Source organism: Microtus pennsylvanicus, chromosome 13 (assembly GCF_037038515.1).
Source record: "Microtus pennsylvanicus isolate mMicPen1 chromosome 13, mMicPen1.hap1, whole genome shotgun sequence".
NCBI classification, from domain to species: domain Eukaryota; kingdom Metazoa; phylum Chordata; class Mammalia; order Rodentia; family Cricetidae; genus Microtus; species Microtus pennsylvanicus.
Window position 1 is genome coordinate 69540544 of NC_134591.1, and position 27932 is coordinate 69568475.

Sequence of the window (27932 nt, forward strand, 5' to 3'; positions counted from 1 at the left end):
GGCAGGGGGGCGGGGCGGTAGAGCTCGGTGCCCGGCCTGGAGGACAGCAGTGTCGGAGTCGGCGGTCGGCGGCGGCGGCAACGCAGAAAGGCCGTGCGGATCGAGGGCGCCGGGTCTCCGGAGCTCAGAGGTAACGTGGGACGGACCCGGCACGCGAGAAGTAAGCGCGGGCCCCGGGCGCGAGTGGCGGAGGCCGCCGGCCTGGGCGCCGACGCCGCTGCTGCCCAGGCGCAGGGGGCGGGGCGCGGGACCCGGGAGCCGGCGCCTTTTGTCCGCCCGCCCCGGCCGCTGCGCCCTCTCGCGTCGCGCCTGCCACCAGGCCCCTGCCCCTGCCGCGCAGGCCTCCGGGGCCCGGCGACGCGCGCTCCCGCCCTTGTTTTGTTTGGATTTGGGGAGGAGGGGCAGCTCTTCCCTGGTTGTGTGTGTGTGACCCCCCCCCGTGCGTCCTAGCGCGCATGCACCGGCGTGCAGCGCGGCGCCCGATTGGCTGCGGACTCGCGCATGCTCCGAGGACCGCGGCCCGACTTCCGCCGCGCCCTCCCCTCGGCCTACTCTCAACGGTCTCCAAGCCGGTTCGAAAGATGCCGGCGGTAGTGACTGGCTGCGGCGGGCCCGCCCCTTCGGGCTCTCCGCCCCCGCCGCCGTCGCGGCCGCCATTACGGAGCTCCCAGTGGTGAGTGCGCGGAGCCGAGGCTCCGCGGATCGGAGCGCGGGGCGGTCACTGCTCCGAGCCACCGCAGTCGTCCGCAGCAGCCCCGCGCCCGTCTCGGCCCCCGCTCCCCCCACCTTTCCCCCCGCTCTGCTCTTCCGCCGTCGCGGGGCTGCCCGCGCCTTTGTCCTCGCTGCTCCTCCCGGCGATGCTCAGCTTCTGTGGGCGCTGTCGCTTTGCTGCCGTCGCCGCTGCCATGACGGCCATGCGCTTCCGCATCCCCGCCTGCCTACGACTCCTTCATCCCCAGCGCGCTCCCTAGGCCGACGCAGCTGGGGTTGCCAGTGCCAGCCATGGTGCCCGGGCCCGAGTTGATCCAGACTTAGGCAGTCTTAATTTAGGCCCTTGACGCTAAACCCTCCCGCCCAGCCAGAATTGCCCATCACTTCTCCCGCGGTTTCTTGCTCCACCTCTCCGGCTATCCCTTGCCTTGGAGAACGAGAGTCTTTTATACCTGGGACCTTATGCGCAAGCATCGTAGAGTCACATAAAACTAGAGCGTCATTCTGCACTTGATCTTAGCCCAAAGGCCTAGAAGCGATTAGAGAAGCGTTCCATGTTTTTTTCCTTCATCAGCACAGGTATAAAAAAAAAAACAAACTACCACACACTTTTAAAAACGTCGGACCTCAGTTTCAGAGTAGTTTGCTCAAAACTTACTTCAAGTTTAGTTTTTGAGGCGGTCTCCCTGTATGTAGCCCTTGCTGCCTTGGGACTCGCTCTGAACCTGTTTCAACCTTCTCAGTGCGAGTGCTGGGAGGATTGGTGCGACTGTCATCTCAGGGTTAATGTGTAACAGCCTGAGGATTGGGGTTTGGGCCCTACTCTTCAAATGTTACTTGGAAGCTGGACAACTGGAAGATGACTAGGAAGTTACTGAAGCCTATGTCGCTGCAAGCCTTACCTCCAACATGTGGAGCCGTGTGCTCAGCCAAGATAGACATCACTCCATGCTGCATAATGAGATGGGAGAGCTGCCAGCAGTTACTGAGTGTAGTGTGAAAATTCAGCCTGGCAGCTGGTTGAGGTGTTTAGTGCCCCCTGTTAGTGACGTTAGGAAGCGTGTGTATCGCACGAGGTGTAGAGTGGCTTGAGAAGCTGGTGCCTTTTCTAAAGTCCACAAATTCGAAAGGATAGCACTGGCTTGAAACGCATGCTGCAGCCCCAGACATACTGCTCTTCCTAATGGAGCAAACTACAGCCACGGATTGGGCTTTCCACTTCTGCAAGTCCTTTATTGCCTATAATAAAACAGTTTAGGCGTTTCCTTTGTCAAAAGTAAGTCTGTGTTACTGTTCTTACATTCAGCTAAAAAGAACCCAAAAACTTGGGGCCATAGGAGAACGTTATAAGCTACAGGTGAAAATATATTTTGGTTTTCACACCATATGAACCCATGTTAAAAAGCAATTTTTATTCTTCTACAAATACTTTTTAAAAACTCCTCTTCTTACCCTGCTATGTTTTAGGCATCCGGTTTGTATCCATGGCTCAGTTGAAAATACTTGTTCCCTTTCCAGAGTAGTGTGCAGCTGTGATACCAGCGTTGGGAAGGTGGGTTAGAAGCTAAGTCATCCTCTGCTACAGAGCAAGTTTAAAGCCAACCTGGGCTACAGGAACACCCCACCCCCAAACCCCAAAACTCCCTGCTAGGGAGCTAATATAGCTGTCTGAAAGGTTTCATCATTCACAGTGCTATAACAGAAAGTTCAGTTACAAGTTGCATTGATAGTGTTAATTAAAGCAGTCTGGGTTAACCATCCATGTAGCTTTGTTAGCTGTTAATGAAAAGTGAATTTAAACTGGGCTTAGTGGCTCATGCCTTTAATCCCAGAGACAGAAGCAGGTGGATCTCTGAGTTTGAGGCCAGCCTGGTCTGCATAGTGAGTTCCAGGACAGCCAGGGCTACACAGAGAAACCCTGTATCAAAAACAAGCATAACTTATTACCCTATTAAAGAAGAACAAAAAAATACTGTGACCTTTTAGTAAATTAAGAGCTGAGGCAGACGTTTTTAAATATTTCCCCCAGGCTGGTCCGAAGGTAGTGAGTTATCTCAATTGATTGTTCACAGTCAGTTACAGATTGAACTCCTGTTCTACACTTTCCCCCTTCTCACTACTGCACTTGACTAGTCTTTAAAAAAAAAAATTAAAAAATAAATAAATAAATATTTCCCCCAATAACTATAGGTGTCTTATGACTTTTAATACATGTATTTATTTGGGGTGGTGAGTTGGGGGCGTATGTTTAGCGCCATGCCTGTGCTGAGGTCAGAGACAATGGTTTCTCTTAACCATGTGGGTGGATACCATGCTCAGGAGCTCTGTATGTTTTCCTTTACAGCATGTTTGTCCACCTCGTGGTGGTGTACGTTAGGAAGAATTCCTCAGCACTGTCACTTTACAAAGGATGATGGGATCCTAGTTTTTACTTTTGTATATGTTTGCTTGGGAAAATTCCACCCTAGTTTTAATTGTAATATTCAGGAAAACACATTGCTGTGTCATTATTGCTTGTTGGCGTTTAAATCCCCATGCAAAAAACCTAAATAATGACCTGAACCATCTTGACCTTATTTATTTATTTATTTATTTACTTACTTACTTTTTTTTAATGGGGAATGGGGTTAGAGACAGGTTTTCACTATGTAGACCAGGCTGGTCTCAAACTCAGAGATCTCTCTGCCGCCTTTACCCTCTAATGCTGGGATTAAATGAATGCTTCACCTTATCAACATACTTTGTGCTGTTAAGAATTTTAATTTGTAAATATTTCTAGTTCACTGTATGTTGGGGGAGTGGGTAGGTTGAGGTAGGACCAGGGTGATGTTGCACTTGTGCTCATCCGGTCTCAACCACCCATACTGCAGGGTTACTGCTAAGTACATTGCCCTAGCTTGCATTCTTTCAGTTCTCTTTGCAACTGATAGAGGAATATGGAATTGCCACTGGTGTTTGCAGATTTTTCTCTAATTGAAAGCACTCTGTTAATGTTTTATAATTTTACCCCAGTTTGCTGTGGCCTGGGACTATTCATGACAGGATAAAAGCTCTTCGATTTCTAAAAAGTTAGAGATTAAAGTAGAAATTAATTACTCCCATCTTTGTTAATTGCTCACTAGTGCATAGGCCTAAACACTTAAATATCCGTTTTCTTCTATTAAGGGATTTTTATTATAGAACATCAGGGTCATAGATTAGAGTTGTGTGCCTTGTGTGCACATATGTGTGCGTGTGTGGAGGCCAGAGGTCACATGCAGGATTCTTCCTCAGTTGCTTTCCATCTTAATATTTTAAGACAGGGTCTCTCACACTGAACTTGGACCTCACCATTTCAGCTACATGGGTTGGCTCTTGAGCTTTAGGGATCTGCCTGTCCACTCCCAGTGCTGGTCTTACAGATGGGCACCAAACATGCAGCTTTTACATGCGTGTTGGAGATCTGAACTCAGGTCCTCATGCTTTCATAGCACTTTACCCACTGAACCACCACCACCCACATTAGTGGTTTTTTCTTTTGTTTGTTTTATTTTTCTTTTTAAGGGCACAAGAAGGTAAATTTAGGTGACTGCATGAGGTTTGTGATTTTTTTTGTTTGTTTGTTTGCTTGCTTGCTTATTTGTTCACATGTTAAGATCTCATTCTTTAGCTTACTGTGGCCTAGAATTTAGAATGCAGTGCATCCCCCTCCTGCCTCAGCTTCCTGAGACCTAGGATTTCAGGCATGAGCCACCATGCCTGACTTTTTTGTGGCTATTTGTTTATGTTCTTTTTTTCTATGTGCATTTGCTTACATTACACTAGGCCAAGGTCTTGGATGTATACTCTATTCGTCTAGGTGGTGAGCTAAACTCACCTCCCTGGCTCTGGGGGTTCTTCCATGTTAGATTCTCAGTGGTAATTTTACCCTTCGGTTTTCTCTTTAATGAGGGGAAAATTTTTACTCTCTAATGGAGATAGAGTTAAAGATTACAGATAATTTTCTTGAACTCATGTGAATGATAACAACAAAAGTCATCTTTAGTAAACTGATCCTTGGCTAGACCTGCCTTTAGTCTCCTTCCTAAGTTCCAGATGAATGGCAAGAGGGGTTGGGGGTCAGGTTCCTTAGCTCATTCTTGTCCTTGCTGCCTTGGTTCCTGTGGAAATTGCAAAGCTTCTGTGGCTTACGCGTTCATCTTAGTCGCTGCTTTACATTAATATGCTAACAATGTTGCTTTTTTAGTAATAACTAAGTCATCTGTAACTTAAAGTTTTAGTTATATTTATTCCCTTTGGAATATTGAATTTAGTTTAGTTTTGTTTCTGTTGATCTTCACACCAAGTCTTTTCTGTGCTTTAGGTTGACTCTTCACACTGAAGCCATTAGGAAAAACCCTTGTGATTAACAGCAGAGGCTTCAGAGTGTCACCAGTATTCAGGCCTAAAAATTATTTTAAATGGCGACTGATATGTCTCAAGGTGAACTCGTCCATCCTAAGGCACTCCCACTTATAGTAGGAGCTCAGCTGATCCACGCGGACAAGTTAGGTGAGGTAGGGGCTGATGCATTCTTGAAGCTCACTCTTGGATCAATCCCTGACTTCAGGCTCTGCTGGGTTCTTCATAGATACAAAGTTCTCTTCATCTTCCCCTTAAATTCTTTATAAAACTTTCAGCCTTCTGTTTTTGTTTTTTGTTTTTTTTTTTTTTTTTGGTTTTTCGAGACAGGGTTTCTCTGTGGTTTTGGAGCCTGTCCTGGAACTAGCTCTTGTAGACCAGGCTGGTCTCGAACTCACAGAAATCCGCCTGCCTCTGCCTCCCAAGTGCTGGGATTAAAGGCGTGCGCCACCACTGCCCGGCGAAACTTTCAGCCTTCTGAATTGATTCCACATTACCTATAACTTTCCGTGTAATGTTCTATCTCAAATGAATATTTTGAATATTTCCAAAATCATGTTTCACTTAAAAAAAAACAGCTTGTTAAAAGTAATTTCAGTTTGTTAAAAGTAATTTGATTCAGATCCTGGAGTAGACTTGAAGAATTTTCCTACATCTTTGATACCCAGTTAGGTCCCTTGAGAGACAATGGGATCTTTTTATCCTGTGTGATTATGGGCATCTGTTTTCTTAGAAGGCAGAGGATAGCACCATGCCGATACGTCGAACTGTGAATTCCACCCGAGAAACTCCACCCAAAAGCAAGCTTGCTGAAGGGGAGGAAGAAAAGCCAGGTAAGGTAAAGTAGCCACAATTAAAAAATTGAAATATTCCTTAAATCTTTTTGGACTTAATTATTCTCGTGTTCATGATGAAATGTTAAAGAACATAGAGAGAAGTAGCAGATATTGGTATGTCATGCTGGACCGTGTAGGTAAAGAGTGTATTTTCTATTTGAAGCCTTTTGTAAAATAAAATATAATGTTCTTGGAATTAAAAACAACAATGAGAAGCAATTGGTGTGACATTTTAGGCATAGTAGTGTCCTGGGAGAGATGGCTCTGGAATTCAGGAAGGCTTGGGCTTTCAGGATGGGCAGTGAAATCATCAGAAGGCCATAGTGAATCTTTTTTTTTTCCTTTTAAATCTTTTTTTTTTTTACATTTTTTTTATTTATTATGTATACAATATTCTGTCTGCGTGTATGTCTGCAGGCCAGAAGAGGGCACCAGACCTCATTCCAGATGGTTGTGAGCCACCATGTGGTTGCCGGGAATTGAACTCAGGACCTTTGGAAGAGCAGGCAACGCTCTTAACCACTGAGCCATCTCTCCAGCCCCGCCATAGTGAATCTTGTGGGCTGTAAAACATTGTGTATGATCTGTGTCAGTGGAGAGGAGATGAGTCGGTTAGGACTGGAGGGCAGAGAACTAGGTCCATCAGCCTGGGGAAATGGTGTTCCTTCACGCTGTTTCTAGCCTCCTGTTCCAGCTCCCTCTTAGTCTTTGTCATGTGGTCTTTTTGCTTTCTTTCTTTCTTTTTTTTTTTTTTAATTTCTCCCCTGTACATCTTGGGTTTGCAGAAATGAACACACCATTCTCTCCCTGTCAGGTTCTTCTTTTGAATCTGGATTTTTATCTCAGAATCCTTAAGTGCTGCCCAGTTTGAGCAGTCATGCTTAAGGTAATAGGGAATGTGAGAGGCAGAGCTGAAAAGTACTGTTGATTATTTATCACTGCATCTCTGATAAGTGTCAGTTTACAGGCTGTGTAGCAGAATGATATATCATACTATGAAGACTGAAATGTTGCTTTGAATTTGAGGCCAGTCGGGGCTATATAGCATGACACTGTCCCAAAAACCACCACCAAAAAACAAACCCTTACATTTTTGACTCACTCATAAGAATTTTTAGAAACCATGTCCAAATTTTAAACTCTTCTTTTAAAATGTTTTTCTTTTTTGAGTTAGTCTTTAGGCTTGATCCAGCAATCCCTGGAACTTGCTGTGTAGAGAAGGGTGACCTTGAAAACCCCTACCCTCACCTCTGCCTAGTTCATGCAGTGTTGGGTATTTTTCACATAATGGTCTGGGTGAACACTTACTTGAACAGGCAACTCATGATTTAAGATGGAAGAGGGTGCCAGTGCAATGGTGGCACTCTTACGCCACAGCGGTGTGATTCATTTTAGAATGCATCTGTTAATTTGAACAGTTGGCAAGCCTGTTATGTAACATGTCTTTGACGTTTATTGACTACTGGATGGGGTGGGGGGGTTCTGTGTTTTAGAACCAGATGGAAGTTCCGAGGAGTCTATTTCTACTGTAGAAGAACAGGGGAATGAAACCCCGCCTGCTACATCGAGTGAGGCGGAGCAGCCCAAGGGGGAGCCCGAGAGTGAAGAGAAAGAAGAGAACAAGTCTTCTGAGGAGACCAAGAAGGAGTAAGGCCTACGCTTTCTTGCTCTTTATAGCTGAAGGCTGTGTGAGACTGCAGGTCAGCTGTTCGTGCTGGGCATTCACTGTTTGGGCTTGCTTTGTGAAATCACTGTTGGGAAAAGTTTTACTATGCGCTTTTATGCCTTTTAGAGTTTGTAGTGTTAGTTAGCATGATAGTCTGAGTAAGCGTTTCTGTTTTCTGGAATGTGTTTTTGTGTTTAGAATTCATTAAAGGGACATTTGATACTTTTTAAGCTTTGATAGACTCTCATTAAGAAGTGGTAACTACCAAAATCCTGACTTGAAAGACACTTCACCCTTTGTTATGTGCTTGTTAAAATATTCAGTCACATCATATCAAGAGCAGCATAAACTCTGTATCTGGTGACACCTCAAGTGCTGAGGTACAGGTATTTGCCACCATATGCCTGTCTTCTAAAAGGAAGAAGTAGAGAGCAATTGAGGAAGACGGCCAACGTTTACCTTTGTCTCTGTGAGCACATCACATGTCCACAAACACAATTTCTTTTTTAATTATAGTAGTAATAGTTATACTTTTCCCATGTATACTCAGGAAATCTTTGATCTCCCCTCCCTTTCCTCTCTCTCTCTCTCTCTCTCTCTCTTTTTTTTTTTTTTTTTTTTTGACAATTTCTCTTTGTAACACTCCTGGCTATACTGGAACTCACTGTATAGACCAGGCTGGCCTCAACCACACAGAGTTCCAGCTGCCTCTGCCTCCCAAGTGCTGGGATTAAAGTTATGTGCCACCAACGCCCAGCTAAGAAGTAATTATCCCCATTTTTAAGAGTAAGGCCTGTGCTTTTTATTGGCTGTGCCTACTCTGTAGTATTTTAATACTTCTGTTAGGTGAGTAGATTACTGTTACTACTTAGAATGAATTTCACATCATCTCTAGCCTCAAATTTGTTTATTCTTTACCTTGAAGGTAGTTGATGTTGTTTTACTGTTTAGATGATTGAGACACTAACATCATACACTTAGGACTTTAAGATCTTTTCCCATATCCCATTGCATCTGTTGTAGTGATTACAAATTTGTATTATTATATTTTTTATGTGTATGGGTATTTTGCGTGTGCATGCCTGGGCACCATGGAGCCCAGGAGACAATGTTGGATCCCTTGAAAATGGAATTACTGATGGCTGTGAGCCATTTTATGGGTACTGGAATCAAACTCAGGTCCTCTGTCAGCCAGTGCTCCTACCCTGAACTTAACCCTCCAGCTAGAGGCCTGGAGGGATGGCTCAGCCGTTAAAGGCTGGGCTCACAACCAAAAATATAAGAGTTCGGTTCCCAGCACCCACGGCTGTCCCTCCAGGTACAAAAAAAGAAAAAGAAAAAAAAAAAAAAAAAAAAAAAACAAAACAAAACCCTCCAGCTAGAATTTTCACTTCATTCTTAGTGACAGCTAATGTGATTGCTCTTTCCTGTGCCTAAGAGAAACATCTTTCTAGCTCATACCTAAGAGGAGCCTCTTGATTCAGTTATAGTACCAGAAAGTTTCTAATATCTTGTAATTTTTTGCTTATTCTATATATACATAAAACAATTTATAAATGTTAAATTTGTATATAGATTAAATAATTTATACAATATATTATATGTAAATATAAGTTTATTTATAAGTATAAATAAATTAAAGCCTTCCCTCCCTTTCCCCCCCAGGCAAGTTTTCATATTGTACCTGTGGCTGTCCTGGAACATGCTATCTAGCCTAGGCTAGTGGAGCCTTGAACTTAGGGTTACTGTGCTTCCCTAGTGCTGGAATTACAGCCCCTATACGTGGCTTTCCCTCTGTGACCTTTTTTTTTCTTTATGATTGCCCTTTGGTGTTAGTGTGCCATTGGTTCTTGGACCCCTACAGTACCAAGATCTGTAGGTGCTCAAGTCCTTTCTGTGAGTTGGTTTAGTGTTACATGTGATTTAGGTGTGTCCTCCTGTATATTCTAAACCTAATGCACTGAGAGTACTTTGTATACAGTTACTGTGCTATGTGACTTAATGATAGGAAAGAAAGTTGAGTGTTCAGTACAGATGCTGTTTCCCTTAAAGTGTTTATAGTCCTTGAGTGCAGAATGCAAATGTGTGAAGTCTGTGAGTACAAAATGTTGATTGTGTTTCAGAAGAATTCATCTTGCATAATGAAAACTCTGTTTTTCAGTGAGAAAGATCAGTCTAAAGAAAAGGAGAAGAAGGTGAAAAAAACAATACCTTCCTGGGCTACTCTTTCTGCCAGTCAGCTAGCCCGGGCCCAGAAACAAACACCAATGGCTTCTTCCCCACGACCCAAGATGGATGCAATCCTAACTGAGGCCATTAAGGCAAGTTGTTATTTCATGCAGTCAACTCAGGTTTGCCTTCTTCAGCTTTCCTTATTTGAAAGCAGCTTATTTTGTCCAGACGTCAGAAATCCTGCTTTGATGAGCACTTTTTCCCCTTCTGAGGCAGGGTTTTTCTGCGTGGCCCTGCCTGTCCTGGAAGTTGCCCTGTAGACCAGACTGGTCTTGAACTCATAGATCTGCCTGCCCCACTTCAGAAGTGTAGTGGTGGTGGGGATTAAAGGCGTGCCCCACCATTCCCTGAAAGCACATTTGTTTTTTAAAATTCACATTAAGGGGCTGGAGAGATGATTTGTTAGTTAAGAGCACTTGCTGCTTTTACAGAGGACTTGGTTCTATTCCTGGAACCCACATTGACTGGCTCATCTATAATTCCACCTGCAGGGACACATACACACACACACATACATATAGAAAATAGAATCATTAGAAAGCATGCAGAACTTTTATTGAAAGTTATTCTCTAGTTTTGTTTGTACAGCTGAGTATCTAATACAAATATATCATACATATATGATTTATACAGCCCTCCCTTTATCATTCTCTCCCTCCTTGCCTCCCTTCCTCCCTCCCTCCCTTTTTTTTTTCTTTTTTCTTTTTTTTTTTTTGAGACAGGATTTCTCTGTGTATCAGCTCTGGCTGACGTGGAACTTTCTCGATAGATCAGGCTGTAAAGTCATGTGCCACCACTGCCTGGTGATATAAAGCACTTTTCATACCTAGAATAAGAAACTTCAAATCCTGTTGCCTTGATTCTTCACTAACCCTTTCAAAATATTAGCCTTCCTTCATAGCGTTTTTATTAGCATATGTAGCTGTCAGGTATGTAGGGGGGGAGGTTCAGGGTGAATTTACTGATGGAGCACAAGCTGATTGGTCTTGAACTCCCTGTATAGTCAAGAATGACTTTGAACCTGTAATCATCTGCAAGATTATAGGTTTTTCCTGTTCGACCAGATGAAATAAGTCTGATCTTATAGTGCCTTCATTATGTAACTCTTCCCAATATCCCCACTGCTGGGGATCAAATATCAGGCCTTGTGCTAGTTAAGCCTAAGTCCCGTCCCCCGCCTTGTATTTAAAAGAAAAAGATTTATTTTATTTCTGTATTTCTGTGTATGCCTGAGTGAGTTTATTGTATCATATGAGTTCAGGAGCCCTTGGAGACTTAAAGAAAGCATTGGACTTGAACGCCCTAGAATTGGACTTACAGGCAGTTGTAAGTTGTACTGTGTTCATGCTGGGAACCAAGTACAGTTTCTCCACAAGAGCATATTGAGCTAGCTTTCCAGCCCCGAGACCTCTATCCTTTACGTAGTCTCTCTTTAAGAATCTCATGCAAAAAAAAAAAAAAAACCCACAAAAAACAGAAAGCTGTTGTGCCCTGTATTTGAGCACTGGGCACCTGGGGCCCCTTTGTTTGCCTGGCTGTGGTGGCGCACGCCTTTAATCCCAGCACTCGGGAGGTGGAGACAGGCGGATCTCTGTAAGTTCGAGGCCAGCCTGGTCTAGGACAGCCTCGTAAGCTACAACCCTGTCTCAAAAAACAAAAAAAAAAAAAAAGAGTTTTATGCAGCCAAGACAACATGGAGAGATCCTATAAATAAAATAAAAGGAAGTGGTGGCTGTACATCTGGAGGCAGAAGAACGATAGATACATGCATTTGCTTAGTTCCTGCTCTGCTCATACTGCCCAGGAGTCCCTGCCCAGGGAATGGTCCACTCAGAATTAAGATGGTTTGGGGGTTGACTGTTCTTGTTTTGTGGGGCTTTTTGTTTTTCCAAGACAGGGTTTTTCTGTGTAGTCCTGGCTGTCCTGGCATTTGCTCTGTAGACCAGGCTGGCCTCCAACTCAGAGTTCCACCTGCCTTTGCCTCCTGAGTGATGGGATTAAAGGTGGGCGCCACCACTACCTAAATTTTGTTTTGCTTTTTATAGACAGGTTCTCACCTTGTAGCCTACACTGTCTTGAACTTGCAGCAGTGCACCTACCCACCTTATAGAGGTGAGATTACAGGTGTGAGCCACCATACTCAGAGTTTTGTGCTTCTGAAAAATTAAAATTGTTGCAGAAGTACTTGTTAGTGTTTTTTCTCCATGGCCTTTACATGCTTAAGTTGAGCTAGCTGAAGCACTGTTCGTTCTTCCCTACCACTTTACCATTTAGTTCACTTCTAAAAGAACTTATTTTGAAAATGATACAGAGTCTCTAATAAAAAATAACTAGTTTAATATGTATGGTTTGAAAATTTTATAGGCATGCTTCCAGAAGAGTGGCGCATCAGTGGTTGCTATTCGAAAGTACATCATCCATAAGTACCCTTCTCTGGATCTGGAGAGAAGGGGCTATCTCCTTAAGCAAGCTCTGAAAAGGGAGTTAAGCAGAGGAGTCATCAAACAGGTATTACACCACTTTAGAAAACTCGATTATGTCATATATTAGTTATGCTAAGTCCATTTCTAGCAAGTTAGGTTTATCTTTCTTTTGTTAAAGTAAGCTACATGACTAAAACAATTCAACTGGACCTAGTCTCACTATCTGAGGACAGACCTCAGATCCTGCTGGCAGTTGCCTTTGTAGGTCACTCTTAATAGAGCATTACAATGGTATGAGTTTTCTCTGCTTGCTTGCTGTTGGTTGGATCTTTGGAGACTGGATGATAATGGAAATTACATAGCTCTAAAAATGATAATAAGGTTGAGAAATACTACTGTTGCATAACAGAAGATTTGCTTTTGTTTTAGGTTTGTTACCTCTAAAACTTAACGTATGTGATTCAACTGGATGCTTAATAAATTGGCTTAAGTAGATTTGCCTCAATTGATTATTATTTAAACTATTAACACTTGAGAGCTAGATGGCATCGGATAAAACCTGAATAGAATTAACTCTCATTTCAAGCATAATCTGTGTAACTTTGTGTAGTTCCTCAAAGGATTGCTTAGAGTTGGAACAGCTTAGGTTGGGCATTGCAACTCCAGCTAGAACACTTGTCTGAGCACGCATGAAGTCCTGATCACCTTGTCCTGGAATAAAACCACAACAACCTTAAGGCAAAAATGGACTTTTATCTCAAGTACTCTTCAGAAGTCCACAGTGATAAAAATAACCACTAAGATCCCATGATAGCAGAAAGAGCTAGTCTTAGGAAGTAGTTTATCACATTCCAAGAGCTCCTGGGGTTCTTTGATACTTTCTACAGAGTGTGATGGGGTATGTTCTGTGCTACTCAGACAGTTCAACTCTGCCTAGGAACCCTCAGTGAGTAGTTCATTCAGTACGTATATGTTGAGTGTATTCTTTGTGGTGGGTTCTTAGGGGTGTATCTATACATAAAGTGATTTCTATTGTGTGGTGATTTCCTTTTTATGTGATTGATAAATCTATTTTATTTTTGTGAAATGTTTGATCATTAGATGAGTCTGAGTGACAGGATTATCCAGAGTTTACTAGTGTGGTGTCCTATCCCAAATTTTGACTCTGACTCAATTGTTCTTTTCTCTCCAGATTTCAGCAGCACTTCACATTAGCTTTTGCATCCTGCTCTGTAACCCTCTAGTGTGAAGTTACTAACTCAATACTGGAATGACTCAGATTATATTTACTTTAGGTCAAAGGAAAAGGTGCATCTGGCAGTTTTGTTGTGGTTCAGAAATCAAGAAAAACACCTCAGAAATCCAGAAACAGAAAGGTAAGTTTATACCACAGTTTGGGTGTTGAACTGTTATTACTATGACTGTAGACAGCAGCATTAATTGCGTGCCCGTGAGTAGTACTATTTGAAGTGCAGCCTTTTTACTGAGGGCTAGAGACGTTGTAAGGAATCCCCCAGATAAGTGTGAAGACCAGTCAGATTACAAACCTTAGCACTCCATCCTTGGTAAGTCTGTGGTCTTTAATGCCTTATATTGAATTATGGGCAGCTGTATGAATTACACTACTCTTTTGTGAAATAAATATTAAGCTTGAGGAAATATAAAAGTATATTTCTGCAACACCAGACTCCAAACCTCAGATCTCATTTGTCTTCTCAGCTCTGTAAGTACTATCACCCAAAACAGTTTTATTTTTAAAAAAAAAAAAAAATGACTAAAATTTTTTGTTTTGCTTTGTTTTTTCAAGGCAGGGTTTCTCTGTGTAGCCCTGGTTGTTCTGGAACTAGCTCTGTAGACCATGCTGGCCTCAAACTCAAGAGATCCACCTGCCTCTGCCTCCTGAGTGCTGGAATTAAAGGTGTGGTATCATCATGAAGTAAATGAAGTAATATTTGTCTGTGTCAGTGATGAAGATCTGTATCATTCTTATAACTCTGAAAGTTTTATGCCTTTTAAAATTTATTTTAATTTTACTTTTGAGACAGTTTTTCTACATATCGCTAGGTGTCCTGGAATCTACCATATAAACCAGGCTGGCCTCAAACTCACAGATATCCTCCTGCTTCAAGAACACTGGGGTTAAGGCATGCAGCACCAGGCACAGCTTCATACCTTTTTTTTTTTTTTTTTTTGGTTTTTCGAGACAGGGTTTCTCTGTGGTTTTGGAGCCTGTCCTGGAACTAGCTCTGTAGACCAGGCTGGTCTCGAACTCACAGAGATCCACCTGCCTCTGCCTCCCGAGTGCTGGGATTAAAGGCGTGCGCCACCACCGCCCGGCAGCTTCATACCTTTTAAAAATAGAATTCTCTAACACTTGGAAAAGAGCGTTGGTGGTGTGCTTCCTGGTGCTACACCTCATTGCTGGTCACTGGAGATGAAGAGAGAAAGTGGGTCTTTGAATGACTTGCTTCTTCCCTTTGGTTTCTCTTTGTGTTTTTTATTCTTTGAATCTGAAATTGCTGCACTCTGAACCTCATGCTCTGTTTTACTTGAATATGGGAGAAAGTACACTTTTCCATTTGCCAGTTGATTTGACAGTGATGCAGGAAAGCCCTAGAATTGTGGGCTGACAGCTTTCTGTTGTGTAATGATTGTAACTTTTGTGCTGTGTTGCAGAAGGGCTCAGCGGTCGATCCAGAACCACAAGTAAAACTGGAAGATATTCTCCCATTGGCCTTTACTCGACTTTGTGAACCTAAAGAAGCATCCTACAGTCTCATCAGGAAATACGTGTCTCAGTATTACCCTAAGCTTAGAGTGGATATCAGGTATTAGCTTTGCCCTGAACTCTAAAGCAGTGCATTCTGTTCTTGAAGAAGGAAACAGCTGACATATTAAGAAGCTTTTTTTTTTTTTAGGGTGAGACAGAGGTAAAACTTTCTGTATGGTTTTATTTTTTTGTCTCCAAATTCCCATGTTTTCTTTTTTATACCATGTGTAAGGAGTTTTGTTGTTCTTTTGTTTATTGTTTAAACATAAACTACATATTCTTACATGATCTTAACAGAGTTTAGGTGTCTTCTCAGGCAGTTCCAATAGCCTCCTTGATACCAAAGTCCTCCAGGTGCTCAAGCATACCTTTACGTAGTCTTGTCTGTGAGTGATTCAATGTGCGTCTCCATGTATAATTTTTGTTGTTCTTAAGATAGCTCGTTGTGTTGCCTAGACTGTCCTCAGACTCGTAGAATTTGTGCTTCTCCCTTAATAGTAGAATTATGCCTGGCTTCTGTGTGTTTAACTTTGGTGTACTGAAAATTGAAGCTAGGGCCTCACGCATGCTAGACAAGCCTTTTCCACATAACTATATCCTTCTTTACGTTTTGTTTTTAGACACTGTTGCATTAAATTACCTAGACTTGCCTTAAACTTGTGACTCTCCTGCCTCAGCCTACTGAGTAGCTGGTATTATAGGCCTGCACCACTGGTATTGTTCTCCTGTATATCTTCCCTAGAATACTTAAAATACCTAACATAATTATTGTGTAAATAGGTTTGTAATATATAAAATAATGGTAAGGGAAAAGTATATGTATTCAGTATAGGTATAGCTACCCCCACCCCAGATGTTTTTGATCCAGTTGTTCCTGCAGAAAGTGCAGTATATAGAGTCATCTGTAATTCTTTTTCTCTTACTGCTTTTTTTGTTTGTTTTTTGTTTTTCAAGACACAGAATTTCTTTGTATAGCTTTGGCTGTCCTAGCACTAGCTCTGTAGACCAGGCTGGTCTTGAACTCAACAGAGTTTTGCCACCTAAGAGCTGGGATTAACGGTGTGTGCCCCTACCACCCAGTTCCTATTGTGTTTTGTTTTGTTTTTGTTATTTTGAAACAGGGCTTCATGTAGCCCAGGTTGGCCACAACTTGCTACATAACAGAGAGGATGACCTTGAGCTGCTAACCCTCTTGATTCCACCTCCCAAGTGATGAACTCACAGTTTGTAACAGCACACTCAATGGATGTGCATGTGCTTTTGGAATATATATGGGGCATGTATTTGTGTGTTCAGATGCATACGCACATACAGTGGTGAGAAGTTGACATCGAATGTCTATCCTTATTATCCCACTAAACTCTGGCTAGTCTGGCTAGCCAGCTTACTCCAAGAGTTTTTTGTTTCTGCCTCCTGTAAGCTGAGAACACTGGTGGACCACCACACCTACTTGGCTTTTACATGGTATCTGGGGATCTGAGCTTGAATCCTCATACTTAAATGACAAGTATTTTACACAGTTGTAGTTTCTTTTCTGTTGCTGTGCAAAACACCATAACCAAGGCAACTTAGAAACAAAGTGTTCAATTGTGCTTATGAGTTCAATGAATTAGAGTCCATTTAGGCAAAGCAAAGGTACACTGAGAATGGCACCAGTCCTTTGAAACCTCAAAGTCCACCTCTGTGACACACCTCCCTTAACAGGGCTACACTCCCTAATCCTTCCCAAACAGTTCCAGCAACCAGGAACCAATTATTAAATATAGGAGCCCATGGGGACCATTCTTATTCCAACCACCACACCCACAGAGCCATCTTCCCAGTCCTTGTAATTCTTTTCATGTTGGGCTAGAGAGAGATAGCTCCATGGTTAGGACTACTGGCTCTTCTAGAGGATCCAGGTTTGATTCCCAGTACCCACATGGTAGCTCAGAGCCATCCAGGTCCAGGGGATTTGATGCCTCCTCAGGTACCAGGTACTCAGACATACATATATGCAGGGAGAATACCCATAAACATATAAGTATTAAAAAGTAACTTTGCCATGCAGTAGTTATGCACATCTTTAATCTCAGCATTCAGAAGCAGGCAAATCTCTTGAGTTTGAGGCCAGCCTGGTCTACAGAGGGAGTTCCAGGACAGCCAGACTACACAGGGAATCCCTGTCTCTAGGAAACAAACAAACACAAAAACAAACTTTATGTCAGCTTTAGATACTCATTTTCTATTTGCTGTGACTGTGGGAGTAGATGAGGACTCTGGCTTTAATAGCAAATAGAAGCCATAGAGATGCCAAGCCTGATGGCCTTAGTATGGTCCCCAAGACCCACATGGTAAAGAGAAAACTGTCTTGATAATTGTCATCTGATTTGCATACATGTGCCCACAAAAATTAATTAAAAACCTTTTTTAAAGGGGAGATAACTTAATAAATGTATAGAAATAGCATATCTTCATCATTTAAACATAAAACTATCTTTGTGTGTGTGTGTTTCATGTGTTTGAGACAGAGTCTTAGTATGTAGCTCAAACTGCCCTTTGAGTTCACAGAAATCCACCTGCCTTTGTCTCTTCCTCCTGAAATCTGGGAATAAAGGCTTATACCACATCTGGCTCCCAGAACATCTATACCAATCACTTAGGTTGTCATAGTTGTTGACCAGGCTGGCTTCCAATTCACAGAGATCCACTTGCCTCTGCCTCCCAAGTGCTGGGATTAAAGACGTGTGCCACCACTGCCCAGTTTCCATCACCTTTTTATTGTAAATCTCTCCCTCCCCGCTTTTTTTTCTCAGCAGTCACAGTGAAGTCCTGACAACCTTTTAAAGAAAAAAAGTTTTTTTACTGTGTGTATTTGTGTCAAGTACACTTGCCACAGAACGATTGTGGAAGTCAGTTCTTTTCTCTCTTTTTTTAAAAATATTTATTTATTTATTATGTATACAATATTCTGTCTGTGTGTATGCCTGCAGGCCAGAAGAGGGCACCAGACCCCATTACAGATAGTTGTGAGACACCACGTGGTTGCTGGGAATTGAACTCGGGACCTTTGGAAGAGCAGGCAATGCTCTTAACCACTGAGCCATCTCTCCAGCACCGCCCCCCCCCTTTTTTTTTAAAGTCAGTTCTCTTGCACTATGTGAGTGAACTCAGGTCTTCAGGCTTGACAAAGGCCTTTACTGACTAAGCCGTATCATTGGCTGCTCAGGTCTTTAAAGTCATTCCATATATAGTGGATAAGCATGAGTGTTTTCTATCTATAATCATACTGTGTTAAGGTGCTGGCAGGATCCCTTATTACTTTTTTTCTTTTGGGGTGATAGAGTGTACATATTGGGGGACACACACTCATGTGTATACATGTGCATGTGGAGGCCAGAGGTCAACTTCAGATGCTATTCCTTAGGACCTGTATCAGTTACCACCAAAATGACTTTTTTAAAAAGTATTCTTATATATCCCACATATGAATTTGGTTGGTATGATTAAAGCCAAAACCTTTTTGTGGCTTGGACAACATAGCAGGTTAGCACCCATTAGTGGGGAAAAGATGCCTTTGCTTTATTTAATTGTTCAGGGCATTCATCAGTCTGATGGTAGTAAATTACAGGGTTTTGTCACATCCTGGCAATTAGAAAAGTTTGTTCTGGGACTGGAGAGATGGCTCAGCGGTTAAGAGCATTGCCTGCTCTTCCAAAGGTCCTGAGTTCAATTCCCAGCAACCACATGGTGGCTCACAACCATCTGTAATGAGGTCTGGTGCCATTTTCTGGCCTTCAGGCATACACGCAGAAAGAATATTGTATACATAATTAATAAATAAATACTTTAAAAAAAAGTTTGTTCTGTATGGTAAGGATTATATCTATGTCAATAATAGCTTCTTTAAGAGGAAAAAAATTCTACTTGTCCAGGATGCCAGCTGTTTGGTGTTGTGTTTGTTCATTTTAACAGGATATTACACATAACAGGAATTACACGTTTAGATCTGGAAATAGGCCAGCTCTTTCTCTGCAAGTTTTCTTTCATTAACAGATTTATCACTTGTTTTTTTGTTTTTTCTCTGCAGGCCTCAGTTGTTGAAGAACGCTCTGCAGAGAGCAGTAGAGAGAGGCCAGTTAGAGCAGATAACTGGCAAAGGGGCTTCGGGGACATTCCAGGTTAGACGGTTTCAGAACCTCTTCTATTCTCAAACTGTGTTGAAGACTCTCAAAAATTTTGTTTATATGTATTAACATCTATCAGTATTTACTAAATAAGAAGTTAAAACTCAGAACCAAACATGGTGGCACATACCTGTAATCCCAGGCCTCAGGAGACAGATGTAGGAAGATTTCAGATTCAAAACCAGCAAGCTATATAGTGAGGTTATATCTCAAAATAGAAAGAATTGGAAAGATAACTTAGCAGGTAAAGGAACTTGCTACCAAATCTAATGATCTGAGTTTGGTCCCCAGGACTCATGTGGTAGGATGAGAGAAGCAACTTGTCCTCCGACCTCCACACATGTGTCATGGCATGTGTGAATCCACATACATACACATAAATAAGTAAATGTAATAATAAACTTTTGAAAATCTGGATATTTTACACTAATTGTTTTGTTTTTTTGAGACAGGGTTTCTCTGTTTAGCCCTAGTTGCCTTGAAACTTCTTCTGTAGACCAGGTTAGCCTTAAATTCAGCTCTGCCTGTCTCTGCCTCCTGAGAGTTTACATAAACTCTTAGGTGTTTATGTTAATGCTTCAAACTGCCTGGGTGCAGTATGCTGGGATAGAGAAGCCAGAGAATCATGTGTGGAGAGTCCTCCTCGACTGTTTGGTTAAAGGCAGTGTGGGCCACTTGACACTGTTTCAGAACTATCTTTTTAAATTAATTTGTAAAAAAAATAATAGTAACTAGTTGCTCATGCTTTAGTCATAGCATTGAAAATGCCGAGGCAGGAGAATTGCCATGAATTCAAGGTCAGCTTGTGTACATAATGAATACCAGGACTGTCAAAGATGTGTAGGAATAAAAAATAGAGCACAAACAAAATCCTACAATACTAAACCCTTACATGCTAAATAATATATTATGTCATGAAAAATTCCTGTCTTCAAAAAACTGGTTAAAAGGAAACACTTTCTACATTTTGCTAATGTTTTTAATGTCCAGCTTAAGTAGGAAAGAGTAGTTGTTTTAATATATTATCGGTTTATGAAGAAAGTCAAACCTCGTGCAGAAATACTTAAGAAAAAGAGATAACTTTCCCTGGGTGTTATAGTGCTCACCTTTAATCCCAGCTCTCAGGAGACAGAGGCAGGCTGATTTCAGGGTTATAGGTCATACCTGGTTTACAGAGTGAGTTCCAGGACAAAGAAACAAAGAAACCCTGTCTCAAAGAAAATTTAAAAATTGACCATTTTTTAGGAGCACTTTTTTTTATAGATAAAGGTTCCTGGTCAAATATAGAATTTTAAATATTTTTTCTGCTTTTGTGGATTTTTACTTTTTTGAAACAGGGTCTCATGTAACCCAGGCTAGCCTTGAATTTTATACGTAGTTGAGGCTGACTTTGAACTTCTAATCCTCCTGCTCTATCTCCTAAGTCTTTGGGTTGTGGGCATATGCTACCATCACTGGTTTATGGGATGTTGATGTTTGAACACAGGGCTTCATGTATGCTAGACAAACAGTCTGCTGAATGAGCCATATTTCAACATATATGTTTGAGGCCAGACTTTGATACCTGAAGCCCTGTCTCAAAAAATAAGTCAGTACTGTAAAGCATTCTTGTTTTCTTTTCCCATTTGACTTATTGTGCTGGTTGGTTATTGGTGTGTGTGGGGGGGGGGGGTGTGGGTGTGTGTTTTAGACAGGGTTTTTCTATAGAGAACCCTGCTGCCCTGGAACTTACTGTAAAGACCAAGCTCATCTCAAACTCCTAGATCCACCTGCCTCTGCTTCCAAGTATGGGAGTAAAGGCATGTGCCACTATGTCCAGCTTTATTGTTAGTAATCCTTATTTCTTAGTCTCTGCCTGGAATTATTAGGCCATGTAATTTCCTGTTGTATGATCCCTTATATATTTATCAATATTTTTCAGGCCCAGGGCATAAGGATATCAGTCTCTTTGGGTTTACAGTATCTCTTGATGTTTTAGGAGAGTTGGAGGGTTTGATGGGAGAAGAAATAATCCAAAAGAGGGTTGGGACTCCTCAGTTAGGTTGAAACCTGGTGAGTGGGAAGAGAAAGCCCTGATCTGATAATTCATTGTAAAACATATCTGTGCTGATGCAGGAGCTCCGACCCACCTGGTGCAGAGGAGTCTTGTCTTGACCTGCTTTGGGAGAGTGTTGTCTTGATGCTTTTCTCTTCCTCCTTGGAAAACAGCTGAAGAAATCAGGGGAGAAACCCCTGCTTGGTGGAAGCCTGATGGAATATGCAATCTTGTCTGCCATTGCTGCCATGAATGAACCGAAGACCTGTTCCACCACTGCTCTGAAGAAGTACGTCCTGGAGAACCACCCAGGGACCAATTCTAACTATCAAAGTAAGAGTCAGAGCTCTGTGCATTATATGGGATTAGAGAAATATTCTCATAAAGATCATGCTACTAATGTTGAAGCATTGATTACTGACTAACTAGAAACTAAGAGGGGAGGCATTACAGATTTGTCATTTATAAAAAGAAACATAAGCAATCAAGACTTGACTTTTACTGATTGATTTTTATGTTTCTTAAAGAAATTTTACTTTGATTATTTTCATTTGCGTGTATGTGTATATGTTTGTGTGAGTGTATGCCATGTCTCTGGTACCTGTAGAGGTCAGAAGAGGGTGTTAGATCCCCTATAGCTGAAGTCATACGTGCTTGTAGGCTGCCTGAACATGACTGCTGGGATTAAACTCAGGTCCTGTGGAAGAGCAGAAAGGCTTTTAACTGCTGAGCTATCTCTCCACCCCTTAGAGGTTTCATTTTTGAGATAATGTCTCATTGTCTCACATGGCACTCGGATCCTCGGGCCTTTCAGGGGCTAGATTTCTGGTATTACTGGGGCTTTTCATTTATTTGCAGTTACTCCAGGCTGTTATTCCTTATGTCCTATAACAAGATGTCGTTTACCTTAGGAAATTACATTTACCAGAAGTAGTACTTTGAGATTAGAGATTAGTTGTAATTCAGTTAACATTTTTGAATCTTCTGGGAGAGAGTGGCAAGCAAGGTTGGCCCCTTATCAAAAGCTCCTAGGGAATTGTGTAAGGATTTACTATCAAGGACATGGAAATTCTGTAACTAACAGAAACAACAAATTAGCATATTTTATCTAAGTTTTTTTAAAGATTTATTTATGTGTTATTTGTGAGGAAGTCCATTGGAACTGGAGTTATAGAGAGTTATGAGCTGCCCTGTGGGTGCTGGCGATTGAACCTGAGTTCTCTGGAAGAGCAACCATTGCTCTTAACTACTGAGCCATTTCTCCAGTCCCTGTTTAAGTAATTTTTTGCATGATATGATGGTACATGCAGGACATATAGTCTTAAATATAGTCTTACATAGTGCTGCTTGGGAGCCTTAGGTAAGAGGATCACTCAAGCCCATTAGTTTGAGGCCAGCCTAGTAAGAAAACAACATCCCATCTCAATAAAAAAAAAAAAAGGAAAGAAGAAACACAATCTTGAAGTGTGTGGGAGTTTTTTGTTTGTTTGGTTTTTGGTTTTCGTTTTGTTTTGTTTGGTTTTTGGATTTTCGAGACAGCATTCTCCGTAGTTTTTGGTTCTTGTCCTGGAACTAGCTCTTCTAGATCAGGCTGGCCTTGAATTCACAGAGATCCACCTGCCTCTGAGTGTTGGGATTAAAGGCGTGCGCCACCACCGCCCAGCTGGGTTTTTGTTTTTTGAGAGAGGGTCTCGCTATGAGTCCCAGCTGGCTTAGAAATTATCATACAAACTGGGCTGACCTCCAACTCCAACTTAAAGATCTGCCTGCCTCCTCAGCACTCAAGGTAAAGGCATGTACTATTGCACTTGTTCTAAAGAACTTTCTTTTCTTTCTCTTTTCTTTTCTGTCTTTCTTTCTTTCTGCCTTTCTTTCTTTCTTTCTTTCTTTCTTTCTTTCTTTCTTTCGTGGGGCATGGTGACACACGCCCTTAATCCTAGCACCCAGGAGGCAGAGGCAGGCAGATCTCTGTGAGTTCGAGGCCAGCCTGGTTCACAGAGTAAGTTTTAGGGCAACCAGACTGGTTATACTAAGAAATCCTGTCTCAAAAAAAAAAACAAAAATGAAAATAATACTTTTCTTTTTTATAATGTAGAGTCTCCTTAAGTAGCCCAGGTGGGCCAGGTGGTGGTGGCACTGATCCCAGAATTTGGGAGGCAGGCAGACCTCTGAGTTAAATGCCAGCATACAGAACAAGAACTATGGAGCAAGTTCCAGGGCATAAGGTTATACAGAGAAACCATGTCTTGGGGTAGGGGAGAAGTAAAATAGCCCAGGCTGGCTTTGAACACAAAAATCCTTCTGCCCTAGCCTCCCAAGTAGCTGGGTAGACACCACCACAACCATAAGGAAGCCAATTTAGTAACCTTTTCAGTTTCACTCACACCAAGGCTTGTATTAATTGAATTATCCTACTGTTCTCGATGTGTTTTTGCATGAGAATTCTAAGTCCTCAGGAGTCTTACCTCTTTATTTTTGAGAAATTTGTCCTGCTTATCTTTTTTTGCATGTGCATTATGTCTCTGTATATAGTTAGTATGTTCATGTACACGTGGCACACGTGCCATTGAGCTCCATGAATCTTCCTGTCTCCACTTGTAGTTCTAGGGTTACAGATGCGCACTGCCATGTCTGCTACGAACCTCGATTCGGGCACTTACCAGTGGGGTCATCTGCCCAGCCCCTGCCCATCTTTATATATAACTCCGAGGTGATATCAGTATATTTAGAGGTTACACATTAGATGCTTAGATGAGTAGAAGTGACATTTTTAGCTTCAGGACTGTGATTACCAGTCATGTACTACCCGAGAACAGGACTCTGGACTTATAGACTGCAGACACTGATCCGTTCTAATGGAATCAATAGCCTCTTCTGTGAAAAAGTTTTTGACTCAATGGATTCTAATGTCTCTCTGTACTTTTGCCAAATTTATGGGCACAAAAATAATTGTTTTAAGAACTAATTACTACATTTAGGCAGAAAGGACTTAGGTAGTATGTGTGATCAATGTTAACTTGGTTTGCGTTTAATTGTGGTCGATTTCACCAAATCTGAATATCTAAACTTTTCTTTATTCTTGAATTTTTTGTAAAGTGCATTTGCTGAAAAAAACTCTGCAGAAATGTGAGAAGAATGGGTGGATGGAGCAGATCTCCGGGAAGGGGTTCAGTGGGACTTTCCAGCTGTGCTTCCCGTATTACCCCAGGTGAGCTCCCAAAGTGAAGCTCTGGCCACTGTAGGCTTGAATCTGCTTCTGGGTTACAGCCTTGGGTTAAAGAGCTTGCCTCGTTACTGTTACTCTGAACTGGAACTATCTGAAAATAACAACTACAAAAGGTTCTTTGTAGGACAGGCATCTCTGCCGTCCTAGGAGAGCTGTAGGTTTGCGAGCTCTTGGGAAATCAACTTGATGCCATTCTTAATCTTTTTAAATGGTAGTAGCAGTCAGATTACCAGAGAATTAAATATTTTAGTTGTCTAGAAAATCAGATGGGAATACCTTTGCCTGTTTCCATAAATCATAACTCTGCCTTCTTCAAACTTTTATTTGAAAAACTTGTCTCCTATTCATGATGTATTTGTCGAAACAGTAACAGGCATGAAGCTCTTAACAGCCATGCATCGTTCTGTGTATTGGTACTGGAGCCCTCTGCCTTTCCATTTCTAGGAAGACCATAGCCTGAGCTGTGGGCTCTTTTTCGGCAGCTCTGCATTGAGACTTGCTTATATAATTCTTAAAAACAAAGACATTACTTTAGTGAATGTACACATGAATTTTTAGACATTAAATAGTAGATTGAATAGGTAGGTCATATACATGTTTTAATTTATGGACACACTATTAAGAAAAGTTAAAGAAGAGTGTAGAGAACAAGATTCTTGCCCAATTTCTCAAAAACTTTGAAGAGCTTTAGCTTTTGAGTTATTTGCTGGTATTGTAAATGCAAAACATGGTGACTGTTGTGCAGACCCCTCGCTGCTGTGTATTTGGGGGCAGATCCACAGGGCAGAAGGTTCGTGACTGCTTACTACAGGATGGACCTTTGTACTGCATGATGGGAGGAAGGGGATGAAATATGATGGAGAGCTTTCCTGGATTTATGTTGACTTTGTGCATATGTTCAAAGTAGGTTAAATTCTAAACAGATATGTGTAACCTAATGACGTTTTTGAGGGAGTATGTCTAGAATTGGCATGTTTGGTGACAGGCTCTAGGGTCACATTATTTTCCTTGTCCTACATGAGACTTTAACTTTTTCCCCCTCCTTAGCCCAGGAGTTCTGTTTCCAAAGAAAGAGCCAGATGGTTCTAAAGATGAGGATGAAGATGAAGATGAGGATGAGGATGAGGATGAATCATCAGAGGACTCTGAGGATGAAGAACCACCACCCAAGAGAAGGTGGGAGACGAGGAATCTGTTGAGGCAGAATAATCACTATCTCAAAGCTAAAGATGGATAAAATTCCAGCTATCAGGGAGGCTAAGACAGGAAAATTGAAAATTCATGGCCAGTGTGAGCAATTAGTGAAACCCTCTCTCAAAAAATAAAAGATCAGGAACATAGCTCAGTAGTAGAGTGCTCGCACAGAGTGTGTCTAGTATCACTCAGAATCCAGTGGTACTAATAGGAGGGGCTGAGCAGTAGAATGTGTATTAACCACTGAAATCCTTCTCAGATTCTCAGTAATATTTAAATGATCTTCTCCCTTGAAAATTCAAGGATTCCAAACTTCAGGCAGTGTGAATAAGTAGTTTCTTGTTTGTTCAAACATAATATACATGTCTGTAGTTTATTCAAAGAAAAATAATTCCATACTATCTTAAGAAGTCATCTGTAGACTTCCATGAATCAGTTAAATTTGTGTATACCCTGTATGGAGAAATCAAGCCAAATTTCTGTTTTTAACATAGTGATTTCTGTATAAGCTATTTCTCTTAAAGCAAAAAGAACTTGTCTTGGCAAAGTGACTCTCCTGCAGAGTGAATACCCTTTATTCTTTTGTTCTCACAGCTTACAGAAGAAAACCCCAGCCAAGTCCCAAGGGAAGGCTGCATCCATGAAGCAGAGAGGGTCCAAGCCTGTGCGTAAAGTCCCTGCTGCCCAGAGAGGGAAAGTGAGGCCGCTGCCCAAGAAAGCCCCCCCCAAGGCCAAGACCCCTGCCAAGAAAGCCAGGCCCTCACCCTCACTCATCAAGAAGTCGAGCGGGAGCTCCTCAAAAAAGCCCACAGCCAGTGCCAGAAAGGAGATGAAACTGCCTGATAAGGGCAGATCTACCATGAAAAGATCTTTCAAGGCAAAAAAGTAAATTTTATAGGAAAAAAAGGGTATCATGATAGAATTCAAAATCTTATTTTATAAGGTCAGTGTGCATTTGTTTTAGTCATGACGCTTTCAAATTTTATTTTTTTTTCTTCCCATATGAGCATTGTGGGAAGGAATATAAACAAACCAATATAGACATTTGTTAGCTTTAGGTACTGTTCTCAGTGCCTGCCTTTTCATCATCTTCATTTCTGCAATAATCCTGGACTTTGCTGAACTACGTAATCTACCCTATTCCTTTTGCTCCTCTTAATCTCAACCTTCATTTTTTTTTTTTAATGGTCCGATTTGGGTTTTTTCCCCTTCAAGTTAATCTAAACAGTTGCAAAGACTTAGATTTGTAGTAAGCACCAACAGGTCAGGTGCTGGAAGTCACAAGGAGGCAGGCACACTTCAGAAAGGCATTGCCTCTGCCTGGAGACTTCGAGCTGTGGTGATTAATCCCGGCTATGAAGTCACTCCACTCACCATTCTCTCCAGCTTGAACTTTGGAGAAGCCCTCCTCTCTGTGATCCTCTAGATTCTAAAGATCTCCGCTCCTTTGGTCGCCCTGACCAATAGCCAAGCACGCTTTGCTGCCCAGAGCATTGTTCCCGTAACAGCAAGCACAAATTGTCTGCACCACTTGGTTTTTGACTGAAGGGGAAGTACAGGAATACGTGGAATCTGATTTCTGGTGTTGCTTATATTACCAAAAATGACAGAATATTCTTGATCAAATGTCTAGATATATTTTTAATATGTGGGGCATGAGTTGTCAGTCCCTGTTTGCAAGTTTCCATTACTAATGTAGAAATGTTAAGTGATAAAACATATAATTTGCTAAAATAACCAGATTTCAGATTCACTTGTGTGCCCCCCCTTTCCTTAGCACTTTTGATATTAGGCAAATGGTTTCCTTTTTGAGATATTTTAACAGAAGAGAGGAGAGGGGGAAGAGCAAATGAAGCTGTACTACCTAACCCTCTTTGTTTGTGTTTGTTTTAGGATATTGTGAGGTTGTGTAAAATAGCACTAGCTTTCTACTTGAGAAATACAGTTTCTGCTTATCATTTATTCCTTCCCAGTAGCACTTGACATTTTAATTGTCTTAAACTTTTGATGTACATCCTCTGGCCCCTTACATACTGCCAGAGGAGAATGTGTTTGTTTGAGATTCATTCCACTTGCAGTGTCTCCTGGGATCCCAGCAGCTTACATATGGCTGGGAAACGGATTTGAGAAAATGGGCTTGAATTGGGTGATAACCTGTGAGATCCCATCATGAGTCATTGGGATTTGTGTTGCATGTAAGGCAATCTTTCCTGTTGTAAATCTTCCTTTTTTATGTACATATATTTTGAGAAATATGAATAAACATGAAATTTTAAAAGCTGCTGAACTACAA

The 27932-nt window shown here is 41.8% G+C and overlaps 1 protein-coding gene across 7 annotated transcripts; it reads left to right on the forward strand.

The window, feature by feature from the left end:
- Window positions 1-4: 4 nt before the first annotated feature.
- Window positions 5-27932, forward strand: Hp1bp3 (heterochromatin protein 1 binding protein 3). Of its 7 annotated transcripts, XM_075946165.1 has the most exons (14): window positions 40-130; window positions 2179-2263; window positions 5054-5246; window positions 5825-5924; window positions 7421-7574; window positions 9755-9914; window positions 12190-12333; window positions 13544-13624; window positions 14925-15076; window positions 19088-19178; window positions 21393-21552; window positions 24316-24427; window positions 25493-25621; window positions 26234-27932. In XM_075946165.1, the coding sequence occupies exons 3-14, from the start codon at window positions 5151-5153 to the stop codon at window positions 26526-26528; spliced, it is 1674 nt and encodes a 557-aa protein (XP_075802280.1). In that variant the 5' UTR covers window positions 40-130; window positions 2179-2263; window positions 5054-5150; the 3' UTR covers window positions 26529-27932. The 7 variants fall into 7 exon arrangements, with proteins under 7 accessions (XP_075802283.1, XP_075802278.1, XP_075802281.1 ...); XM_075946163.1 differs by lacking the exon at window positions 2179-2263 and having other exon boundaries at window positions 13-130; XM_075946166.1 differs by lacking the exon at window positions 2179-2263 and having other exon boundaries at window positions 13-130; window positions 5828-5924.

What these genes read in the sequence shown, in the direction of transcription:
- Hp1bp3 (XM_075946163.1), top strand. Translation starts at nt 5,151, where the DNA reads ATGGCGACTGATATGTCTCAAGGTGAACTCGTCCATCCTAAGGCACTC. An exon ending in AAGCTTAGAGTGGATATCAG is followed by an intron (nt 15,077 to 19,087) that starts GTATTAGCTTTG and finishes TTTTCTCTGCAG; the next exon opens with GCCTCAGTTGTTGAAGAACG. An exon ending in GGGCTTCGGGGACATTCCAG is followed by an intron (nt 19,179 to 21,392) that starts GTTAGACGGTTT and finishes CTTGGAAAACAG; the next exon opens with CTGAAGAAATCAGGGGAGAA.